Source organism: Entelurus aequoreus, linkage group LG09, assembly GCF_033978785.1.
Source record: "Entelurus aequoreus isolate RoL-2023_Sb linkage group LG09, RoL_Eaeq_v1.1, whole genome shotgun sequence".
Classification (NCBI taxonomy): Eukaryota; Metazoa; Chordata; class Actinopteri; order Syngnathiformes; family Syngnathidae; genus Entelurus; species Entelurus aequoreus.
In genome coordinates, this window is record NC_084739.1 from 81,314,835 (window position 1) to 81,327,334 (window position 12,500).

General features: G+C 39.9%; 1 protein-coding gene across 3 annotated transcripts in view; it reads right to left on the bottom strand.

Moving 5' to 3' along the window:
- The window catches only part of anapc1 (anaphase promoting complex subunit 1), a 67,976-nt gene that overhangs the window by 38,292 nt on the left and 17,184 nt on the right, over positions 1 to 12,500 (bottom strand). For all 3 annotated transcript variants that reach the window (XR_009827371.1, XM_062059563.1, XM_062059562.1), the window contains exons 14-20: positions 12,421 to 12,486; positions 12,199 to 12,336; positions 11,729 to 11,872; positions 8,499 to 8,559; positions 2,382 to 2,437; positions 2,123 to 2,254; positions 1,947 to 2,021 (exon numbers count right to left, since the gene is read on the bottom strand). Coding sequence is in view for 2 of the 3 variants with exons in the window: in XM_062059563.1 (XP_061915547.1) it covers positions 1,947 to 2,021; positions 2,123 to 2,254; positions 2,382 to 2,437; positions 8,499 to 8,559; positions 11,729 to 11,872; positions 12,199 to 12,336; positions 12,421 to 12,486 (672 nt within the window). In the remaining variant the exon portion in view is untranslated. The remainder of the gene's footprint in view (positions 1 to 1,946; positions 2,022 to 2,122; positions 2,255 to 2,381; positions 2,438 to 8,498; positions 8,560 to 11,728; positions 11,873 to 12,198; positions 12,337 to 12,420; positions 12,487 to 12,500) is intronic.

Below are 12,500 nucleotides of genomic sequence, written 5' to 3' on the forward strand. Positions count from 1 at the left end.
TGCGTTGGAACGATTTGAACATCCCTGAGGCAAAAACATGCTAGACAAATAGCATCGGGTCAGCAGCAGGGTTGGGTTTTGTGTGACTCATGTGTCACTCAAACACACAAACGCAGAGAACAGACAGCAGAGCACAGTCTGAGCCCCTAGCTGATTGACATTTGACAATAATGTTCCCCTTTAATGCAAAAATCAACATTCACAGAAGCATCCTTCCCCAATGTTAATATATGCTAAAGTGCGCAAACAAATGTGTCTGTAGTCTATAGTAATTATTTTATCAAAATGTTAATTTTGTAATTGGGGTGCCAGAAAAAAATCGAACTGCCATTCTTATCTATTACAACTCTGAATCTATTGTAAATTTTCAAATACATTTTTTTTTACCATCTCCAGGCTTATTTGTTGCCATAACTTGCAACCCGTTGCAGATGGTGTACCATTTGACCAAAACCTACAACATGACAAATACTGCTTTTAAACATGAAAGTATCTGAATAATGTCATGGTTTTGAAATGGTTTTATTATCATTTATGTAACAATAATAAATAATAATAATGGATTAGATTTTATATTGCGCTTTTCTATTATTAGATACTCAAAGCGCTCACAGAGAAGTGGGAACCCATCATTCATTCACACCTGGTGGTGGTAAGCTACATTTGTAGCCACAGCTGCCCTGGGGTAGACTGACGGAAGCGAGGCTGCCAGTTTGCGCCTACAGCCCCTCCGACCACCACCTATCATTCATTCATCATTCATTCACCAGTGTGAGCGGCACCGGGGGCAAGGGTGAAGTGTCCTGCCCAAGGACACAACGGCAGCGATTTTGGATGTCAAGAGGCGGGGAGCAAACCTGCAACCCTCAGGTTTCTGGCACGGACGCTCTACCCACTACGCCATACTGCCCCCAAACAACAAATAATATATTGTGACTAACAGTTTGAATCCAGAATCAATTCAGAATCCAATCGATTCAAATCAAGTTAAATCGTAAGTTGTTACAAGATTAACACCCCCTCGTAATAAATAGAAAGGACTGACTCTACACCATTACCAAGGCATTGCCGTGATGCCAGAAGAGTCACGTGAGACAAAGCCTTTTTCATGATGGCATTTTTTATATAAATATTGAAGATAAATATTAATACATGTCCACTGAACTGTGTTATAAAATTTATTTTTCGTATATAACCAATTTTTTTTTTTTAATTCAATAATTTTTCACACTTCCTGATCAAATACAGGGCACAGACCTTATATAGGCTCTCTCTCTCTCTCTCCTCTTTGCTTAGTGCATAAGTGATCTCACCTTTTAAGTGCATTGCACTAAGTACACTATGTAGAATATGATGCATTGTCGTTTTTGGTTGTAAGTCTGCCGCCAAAGTAATGTTTGCAGGAGCGTTGAATCAGAATCAGAATCACTTTTATTGTCATTGTTTTGACAACGGGTTCACAAACTAGGAATTGTTCTTGGTGACTGCATACCATGACATTTTACAGTACAGTATGTGCAATGTATTTTTGATGGCATCATTATTCTTGTTAAGCAGACAATAAACTGGAGGTCAGTCATACAATGAGGCACGCGATTCCCTTCCTCACCATGAAGAGGCAGGGGGAGTGGGCTGACAGGTTGCTGTCTTTCTACAATGAGGCACAGCTATGGTGCCCAGGAAGTGCAAAAAAGAAACTTTTAGAACTAAAAGTAAGTAAGGAGGACTTTCACTAAGTAACAGAGCTTCCTGGAGAAAAATAAGCCTAAAGATAATTATTTTCTTCTTTTTCTTAAAAACTGTATTAGCATTGATTAGAGCACAAGAAGAATGCCAGTGCCCCATCAGCTATGAATCACATTGAACACCACAGATCTAGAGAATATTTCCCTTCAAGTTTTGTAATAAAAAAAGAGTACAAAGCAGTATATTTGTCAGCCACACACCTCATCAGAGCCCGCATCACAGGGACGAGCTTTTTTGGCTGCGATCACCGGCGAGAGCGGCACTTCAAATTGCAGCTGAAGAAGGGGAGGGAGTAAAGTGAGTGGGAGTTACTGATTTAAACTTCGAAATGATCTCCTTTCTGTTTGAAATAGACAAAACGTGGCGGACGACTTACGTTTCGCGTCCAGGTGAGGCGCTCCGTGTTGTAACCCATCAGCGTGAGGAAGCACGTGACGAACAGGTTCCACTCTGCGTGGGCGCTGATGCCACCGGGAGCGTTGCAGATGGTGTACCATTTGACCAAAACCTACAGCATGACAAATACTGCTTTTAGACATGAAAGTATCTGAATAATGTCATGGTTTTAAAATGTTGTTTTCAATGCAACAACCAGTAACGATCTGGTTTTGAGTGATCAAAAAGTGTCCAGAAACCTTCATGGCAGCTTCCTTGGGCAGGATGAAACGGATCGCCTGAAGACATTTCCTCACTAAGAAATTGAAGAAAGAGAAAAGGGGGAAGAACAAGTCCCTTTACATACACACATAATGCAAACATCGGTTTGTTCATTCACATATGCATATAATGTAGACATACACTACCGTTCAAAAGTTTGGGGTCACATTGAAATGTCCTTATTTTTGAAGGAAAAGCACTGTACTTTTCAATGAAGATAACTTTAAACTAGTCTTAACTTTAAAGAAATACACTCTATACATTGCTAATGTGGTAAATGACTATTCTAGCTGCAAATGTCTGCTTTTTGGTGCAATATCTACATAGGTGTATAGAGGCCCATTTCCAGCAACTATCACTCCAGTGTTCTAATGGTACAATGTGTTTGCTCATTGGCTCAGAAGGCTAATTGATGATTAGAAAACCCTTGTGCAATCATGTTCACACATCTGAAAACAGTTTAGCTAGTTACAGAAGCTACAAAACTGACCTTCCCTTGAGCAGATTGAGTTTCTGGAGCATCACATTTGTGGGGTCAATTAAACGCTCAAAATGTCCAGAAAAAGAGAACTTTCATCTGAAACTCGACAGTCTATTCTTGTTTTTAGAAATGAAGGCTATTCCACAAAATTGTTTGGGTGACCCCAAACTTTTGAACGGTAGTGTACGTTTTCCCATTCACATACAAACATTAAGTAAACAGACATACAGATAGAGTGCTACTTCTGGGATACAAGTGCTGCAGTTTTTCGGCATACAAGCTGACTCTGCTAATTTTTGTACTTTAGGTTGCAGGTATTGGGACCCTCACTTTAGCAGTGACGTGTCTTCCCAGATGCTTTAGTTCTAAGGTTGTCTAAATTAGGAGGTGATTAAAATTGAAGATTAACATTTTTTTCTATACAAAAAAGGAGTACCGTAAGTACAGATTATTGTGATACCAGTGCTGGAGAGAGAACCATCTGTCTAAAGTTCGGAGCAATCTCTAAAATGGTTGCTCGCCTCTCATGCTTTTGTCCATCTTGCCTGCTCTGCCTTGGCGGGGCTCGAAAATGTAAGTAAACTTGCTGGTGTGTGCCGAGCACACACAGATTCTTCTCCACTTTCTCTCCCGCACCTGGTACTTCATGACACGATTAAACTAGAGAGAAGAATATAAAATGATATACAGAATAACATATTGGTCTGTGTACATAGACAACAATCAGGGTGAGCTTATTGTGTGTATCTCTTCGAGCAGAACAAATGCCAAAGGTAGTGATTTCTAAGGTGTTCTATTCTGCCAAAAGGAAGGAAAATATTCCGCTCAAACGGGCAAAAATAGGGGTTTGGGTCCTTCCAACCACAAGTTGCACTAGCGACTCCCACAGTGACACTCGTGGGATCCGACCAAAACATCTGTTTTCACTCGCTCGCATTAGGTTATAGCTAGTAGTGATGCAACAATATCAAAATCTCACAGTACGATATTGTCACAGTATTAAGGCCACGGAACAATATTATTCTTTTATCATTGTATTGTCAAAAAAATAAATGAAGTCTTTGTAAAAATGCCATAGTGTGTCAAATTAAGTGGCAGGAAGGTTAAGGATAAACACATGTTCTAATCATATTTATACAAATAAAGTGGTTCAAGTAACTTAGGTTGAGCTTCTTTAAAGTGACAATGTAAACATCCAGTTTACCAAGGGTAAAACAATAATGTTTAGTTTAGTGTCTTTCAACTTTTAACTTCCTGAGAAGCATTGTCCTCTGCAGTTGACACTTTTGTGTTCATTAGGAAAATGCTGACTCTCTGGTGTTACATTGACAATTTAACTTTTAGTATGTAAATACCTCAAAAAATTTATGTTTGGCCTCACTGGCTTCTTGGTTGCACATAAAGGATATTTTCCAGGTACCGGTTCATCAAGTGACCTATTACTCGTATTCCTTGTTGTAGGCGTCGCGGTGTGCAGTGTATTTTTTTGCACGTTGGTGCTCCCACTTGAGGATTTATGCTAAAGGAAAAAAAACTGCTTGTCTGCTTATTCATCAGACCGACAAGAGACTCCAACATTGTGTTTCCTCCTCTATCGTTTTATAGAGAAAACCCAAACGTGTCCATACTTCTGATTTGAACTTTACAGGAGGGTCTCTGCTCTGCGCAAGAGATCATGGGAGATGTAGTTTGCTTCTCAGACCGGCCCATTTCATATCGCCAGAAAAAAATGACACTGACGGCAGTACTCGTTTGATACAATCACATACCATGGCATTATTGCTAGCATTTTGAAACCGCAATATTCACAATACAATTACATCCCTAATAGCTACAGATCGACAAAGGTTTTTCCAAGTATGGGAAAGAAAGAAAGTGAGTGTAAAGGAAGAGCTGAGAATACTCATTTATTTAAAAAAAGAAATAATTTGCAAAGTAGGCGAAGCAGTTTGAGCACTGACAGTACTGCACCATACTGAAGTAGAATGAGTCAAAAACGCCAGCCAAGGATGTTAAAATAATATCTAAACGGCAGACATTTATCCATGATATTATGGAGAAGCAGCTCGAAGGAGATACCGTAGAAGTCCACTCTGTAAGGTAAATGCTATACATTATTATTACATTACCTCATAAAACTACTGTAGTTATTAAGTACATTATATTGTATTGTTTTTCATACAATATGTGTTGTCCAAATGTTTGTTTTACCTTTTAAAAGGCATGTTACATGTTAAAATTGTGGTGCTGGGCAGGATAAATGGATTTAAATTTTATAAGGTTTCGCAATACAAGTTTTTCGAGGAACAGGACCTCATATCCCGAGGTACCACTGTATAACGGAAACAGGAAAAAGCTTTCATTATTTATTCTGGATGACATTAACGTGGAAATGATTTATTGAAAGTAGAAAAAATGCATTATGCCTCTTTTAAAACTCCACTATCAAACAGAGGAAATAATCTTTCATTCACTTCTACAAGAAACGTACCACTTCATATTTTGTAGATTTTTCTCACAAAAGCAATAAATGCAGAGAACGAAAGGAAAGTAAACAACCAAGAACCACCACAACGGTAATGAATTTTAAGCAATCACTTTGACCATCACCAGAATATCTCAATTGGACATATGGAGTTGAAAAGGTCAGCCGCCAGAGCAGGTAAATGCCATTTCATTAGGGTAAGGCTGAAGCCTCGTCTGCAAGACTAATTGCTAAATAATGGGCAAAAAGTCAGATGAAAACCAAAGTTCTACAGCAACAAGAAAAATATATAACAAAATGTAGATTTAATGCAAAAAGTCTGCAAGCAATATTCCCTCTAAGGTGCGCGACTGTGCAATTGCGCACTGCTCAAGCGTCCTCTGCGCACAGCAAATCTATGCCACGCACAAAATCAAATAAAAAAATAAGCGCATAACAATTTTCAACACGTCACGGACACGACAGAGAAAACAGTTTTCGTCATCATTGTTCAAATATTGTAACGTCTGTCGAGACGCTTTGAGGACATGAATTCCATCGATCACTTTACTGAGCAAAACTCTTTATTGTCGGCCATAAAAACATCACCAAAACATTAGTAAAAAAAATTATATCTAGCAAAACTGGTAAATTTCTGCAGTACAAACCAGACCAAAACCAACTTTGTTATATCAACAGCAGCCGCTCGCTCTTTCTCACTTGCGCCAACACATGCACATATGGCACTTAGCCAGTGATGCGTTTACAGCCACACAAAAAGTCGGCCAACTCCAACACCACACATAAAGTGTCATTCCAGGTCGTTACACTACGATTTACCAATCAAATGTGTGCTTATTCTAGTGGCATTTATTAGGAATCTTAATTTATAAATATTAATCATGAAATGCTGTTAGTATATTAAATAAAGACTAATAAAAATATATTTTTTACAAACAGGAAGTTGCAGGAATGTACACATGATCCCCTGCTTACATCTCATTGTGCAACATGTGAATGTTTTAATGGGAACTAAATGCAATGTCTGAAAGGGGTACAAATTATTTCCAAAGCAGGACCTCCACCCAGACAAACAATACAAGTACACAGTTCATGAAAAACAATATTTTTTGTTATTGTCATTGTAAGTGGGCCTAAACACTTATTTTAGAAAATAATCTCATGGAAATGACTGCTGTCATTTGATAATAAAAATAAGAGAATGTTGTCTGTCTATCTGTGTTGGCCCTGCGATGAGGTGGGGACTTGTGCAGGGTGTACCCCGCCTTCCGCCCGAATGCAGCTGAGATAGGCTCCAGCACCCCCCGTGAACCCGAAAGGGACAAGCGGTAGAAAATGGATGGATGGATGGAGATTTAACTTGTTATTTAGTCAGGTTTGGGACAGGTGTGCTGCTGGTGTAGCCACAGTGTGCACGTCTGATGTTGCTCACATGGGCTCCACTGAATGCTCAGGGAGTTTTTGCGTTTGCTCACACACATGAAAAATTAGAGGGAACATTGTTTGCAAGTGCATCAAGGGGGGTAAATTGGCTCCAAGCAGAGCTGAATCAGTAGCGATAGATTATGAGGTGCATGTACGAGAGATCCTGTAATAGCAGCTGTTAGTCTATGTACATTACATTTGCAGGGCCGGAAAAGGCACATTGCTTGTGCGCTGCATTACACCACATTTCTCTTTATGAGCGGAACAGGAACACACAGGTTGCAGGTTATCATCTTATTTTTGCAATTATTGGTTTCCACTATGCAGTTATGTGTGGAAATACTGTATATAAAAGCAAAAGGAAAATTGGTGTGATGAATTGATAAAGGTTTCTTACCAGGTGATATCTCATAGGAATCACGGATGATCTGTTTTAATGTTTATCAGTGCACGTGTCGGCCTTGTAATGGTATCCTCAATGCATTAAGTCTATACGTCACAGACTAAAAATGTAGGGGAGGTCTCAAACCTAATTTTCAGGATGTTCTGACTCACCCAAGTAGTGTGTGTGTGTGTGTGTGTGTGTGTGTGTGTCTGTGTGTGTGTACGTGGTGAGTGTGTGTGCGTGTGTCTGTATGTATCTGAGCAAATGACAATAAAAAAGTAGCCGTTGAATTAGCTGGTTAGGAATATAGCAACATGCATAGAGTATATTAGTCACAGCTCTTGGGGAAATGATGTCTTCCTCCATATGACGTCTGTTGTGTGTCTGGTTTACACACATGTCAGTGGCTTACGTTTTTATTTCCTTTTATTTAATTAAGAATTATGTTCTTGGACACTACACTGACTTGTAATTACGAATACACTGTGGTGGTGTGCAAGCGCTGACGTGACCGCTTAGAACTTTGCCGCACACTGAAATAATCAGAAGGAGTTTATTATTAAAACATGATGGGCCTGATCTGTTAAGGTAGGGGGTGAACAAGGGGATGAGTCAAATGCAGAGGACAAATTTCACCACACCTAGTGTGTGTGTGACAATCATTGGTGCTTTAACTTTTTAAATACACCGCGCTAGCGTGTACCGGTACAATTAACGGTCATGTTATGTGTGATCTACGAAGGTTGCGTGTGCGATTGAAAAGTGGTGTAGACCACTTTATTTAAATGAGGTTTTTCCATGTACTACTGGCGTTATGGGCCCTCCACTAGAGATCGATCGATTAATGGTGCCGATATTTGGCATTTGCCCTGCATGAGAAAAGTTGCCTTTTTCCACTTCCACGTCCCCAATCCCCTCACTTTTAAACTCAAAAAGTATACATTGTAACAATGCTTCTTAACACACCTCAAAAGCACATGGTCTGCCAGAGAAGAAGATGAGATCAGTATTACCAACTTAGCAACTTTGTCACTATATTCAGCAGGTATTCAAACTCCTTTTAATTATTTTATAAAAAAAGCAACTAGCGACAAATCTAATGTCTTTTTGGAAACCTACATGAAAGCGCGTCTCTTCTCAACAAGCAGCCAGTGCTTTTTGTCTCTCACAGGGTCCAGTGTGCAGCACCATCTTCACATCTTCTAACAAATCTATTTCCTTGCTTGCTAAATGACTGGTTGTGCTATTAGCAGTATCTGCTGTCCAAAACCTATCGAGTTCCTGCAGCCAAAAGACAGCTGACAATATGCAAAACCTACCTAGTTCTGAGGTAGCAATGTCAGGGATGGAGATTCTCAGCATGGTTCCATTGCTTAGCTCCTACAGTGAGAGACAGAAAGATAAATTCATACGAAAAAAATCATTTCAATGACTTTAAAATCACTAAACCTAAAAGGAGTACATGGGGAAAAAAGCAAATATAAACACATTAAAACATTTGAGACACTTTTACAGTGCTGTGATTCATTCTAAAAAGAGCAGTCAAAACGATGTTGACCTCAATATAATAACCTAAATGTATTGGATAACATTCTTTTCAGTGTTGTGGACTGCTCAATTCACACCCCGCCTCATTCATTCTCTTCCGACAGAATCCATGATGAGGAAATAAAGGAGCGGCCCGTAATGAAGAGAGCAGCGTGCTGGACTGACGAACAATGAGCCTCCAGATTGCTGCACCGAGGAGACGTCCGGCAGATCAATGAACAGAGGCAGCAGCTTGCAGACATATTTGGAGTAACCTGTCAGAAAATGGCAAAACAGGGCCCTCTATGTTTGTGTGGCTCCTGCTCAGGGATATTAAAAAACATGAACTGCAAATATACACAGAAAAAGGACTCAAGATTCTTATTAGATGGCTAAAAGAAGCAAAAATTGCTAACTATCAACACAATTTGTTTAACTCTCATGAGAGGAGAGACATAGAAAAAGCAGGCGAAGCATGATGATGCTCTCTTTCAACTTGAGCCGAAAGTGTAAGCTTCAAACTGCCTACACGTCTTTAAATGGAGAAAATCTGTCACGTAAAAAAAATAAAAAAATAAAAAATAAACTATGACAATGATGGAAGGCATTACGTCATCTTTCTATTGCTGGAGAAAAAGCTAATTGTCAGTCAATTAAGCCTTAACAGCCATTTGGTTGCAGAGGAAGCTGGTTAAAGGCAAGACAGCCGTGTCGTCAAGTGGCAAAATGAGGCAAAGAGGCACACCGCGGCTTTGAAAGGCAACACAGGCCTGACTATTTACTGTCCATGATGTTATTAATACATTTTCCATATTTTTTGGACTATAAGGCGCACCACATTTTTTAGGCACACTGCCGATGAGCGAGTCTATTCAGGTTAATTTTCATCCAAAAGTCGCACCGGATTATAAGGTGCATTAAAGGGTCATATTATGATTTTTTTTAGATATATATTTAAAGGCCTACTGAAATGAATTTTTTTTATTCAAACGGGGATAGCAGATCTATTCTATGTGTCATACTTGATCATTTCGCGATATTGCCATATTTTTGCTGAAAGGATTTAGTATAGAACAACGACGATAAAGATTGCAACTTTTGGTATCTGATAAAAAAAAGGCTTGCCCCTACCGGAAGTAGCGTGACGTAGTCAGTTGAACATATACGCAAAGTTCCCTATTGTTTACAATGATGGCCGCATGAAGTGAGAGAGATTCGGACCGAGAAAGCGACAATTTCCCCATTAATTTGAGCGAGGATGAAAGATTTGTGGATGAGTAAAGTGCAAGTGAAGGACTAGTGGGGAGTTGAAGCTATTCAGATAGGGAAGATGCTGTGAGAGCCGGGGGTGACCTGATATTCAGCTGGGAATGACTAAAACAGTAAATAAACACAAGACATATATATACTCTATTAGCCACAACACAACCAGGCTTATATTTAATATGCCACAAATTAATCCTGCATAAAAACACCTGCGTGTTTGTTATGCTAGCTCCTAGCTCCTCTGCTAGCTCCTAGCTCCATAGAACACGCCAATACAATTCAAACACCTGATCAACACACACAATCACTCAGCCCAAAAGACCGTTCACCTAACCCAAGGTTCATAAAACTTATATATTTTTAAAAAGTTACGTACGTGACGCGCACGTACGGTACGGTACGTGTTATGCTAGCTCCTATGCTAGCTCCTAGCTCCATAGAACACGCCAATACAATTCAAACACCTGATCAACACACACAATCACTCAGCCCAAAAGACCGTTCACCTAACCCAAGGTTCATAAAGCTTATATATTTTAAAAAAAGCTACGTACATACGCAAAAAAAAGTTGCGTACATACGGTCAAGCGATCAAATGTTTAGAAGCCAAAGCTGCATACTCACAGTAGCACGTCTGCGTCTTTGTCATCCAAATCAAAGTAATCCTGGAGAGAGTCTGTGTTGTCCCAGTTCTCTACAGGCGTCTGTGTATCGAAGTCAAAAGTCCTCCTGGTTAGAGTCTCTGTTATCCGAGTTCTTCCATCTTGACTGCATCTTTCGGGAATGTAAACAAAGAAGCGCCGGCTGTGTACTGTTGTGGCTGACTACGTTCGAAAAATACGTCCATTTCGCACCGACAACTTTCTTCTTTGCTTGCTTAGCTTCCTTCTCCATAATGCAATGAACATGATTGAAACAGATTCACGAACACAGATGTCCAGAATACTGTGGAATTATGAAATGAAAACAGAGCTTTTTCGTATTGGCTTCAATGTGGAAGGCATACCCGTGTTCCCCGGTCTACGTCACGCGCATACGTCATCCTCAGAGGCGTTTCGAACCGGAAGTTTAGCGGCAAATTTAAAATGTCACTTTATAAGTTAACCCGGCCGTATTGGCATGTGTTATAATGTTAAGATTTCATCATTGATATATAAACTATCAGACTGCGTGGTCGGTAGTAGTGGGTTTCAGTAGGCCTTTAAAATACTTCCTTGTGGTCTACATAATATGTAATGTTGCATCGATTATGTTTTACAGGACCATCTACAAGCCACTTTCTGACTGTCGATTCAGGATGCACCGTTTTGTGGGCGGTCTTATTTATGTGCCTCCACTTCTACAGCATCTTCTTCCCGCCACTTTTGTTGTACCGGTAGTTTTTAGCGCTTCCATAGCGAGTCTACTGACAGATATGTTAGCACTGTACGCTACTTTATATTAGAAATGGCAACAGCGGAAAGTGAATGCCCCACAACGAGAAAATAGAGAAAAAAAGGAGCTTGTAAATTATAACTAGGCCTTGCCTAGCTTTGAAGATAAATAATTATTCTTATTGCAAAATTTGAACACAAATTTGCATTCTAAGTTTTATAAAAGGGTTCATTACAAATGTCAGCATTTTTACTTAACAAAACCATAATTTTCCATTCTCATATTTTATATGCGTTGGTGCTTTTAAGCCTGACGTGTTAATAAACTGTTAAAATGTAGTACCTAAAACTAGCCTGCACTCTAAAGGGTTAAGCAAACATACCAGAGTCACGCGGTTGCAGACGGGGTCCCGCAAGGCATGGATGTATGGCGTGGCCTGCTGGAAGGTGTAATCGTCCAAAAAAGACCCTTCCTGGTGTTTCATGTATGCACTACGAAGTTCTGACACTGGCGATGGCATCGCAGCCTGTGGAATATTGTTAGAATTAATTAATTAATGTCAAGAATGACCCACAATTACACATATAATCAATGAGGATGGTTGTGAGCAGCATGAAGGAATAATCATAAAACGGGAAGAGAATTCAGTTTTTACTATGACCAATTAGCGAGACATTGCCTTTCAGACTGTGCAAAACTGACTTCAGCACATGTACAGACAGCAAAATGAGACATGTGTAAAAATATACAAACAAACTCACAGAAAAAAAATACAAGACACGGTTGCTTTTCCTATTATGCTGTACAAAATTATACATAATTGCGCTGAGAGCAATCATATTTATAGCCCACCTCGTCCAGTCTTTGCAGGCGCCTGCTGCTTGCATCAGTTGGCGTGCTAACGTGCTCTAGCGGCATGTAAAGGCTGGCCCGGTGGTTGGTCAGACTGAAGGTGGACGACAGGAGGCCGGGCACAAACACTGTGCTCACCTTGCGGGACAAACAAAACAATTATAAATAAATGGCACGTGTGCAAAGCCATCCTGTAAAGGCGCCTGTATGAGTTCTCCTTACCCGGGTAATGCCAGTGTAGAGGACCAGGCTGCCACAGGCCTCCAACACCAGCATTGCATCTATATTCTGGACGGACAAAC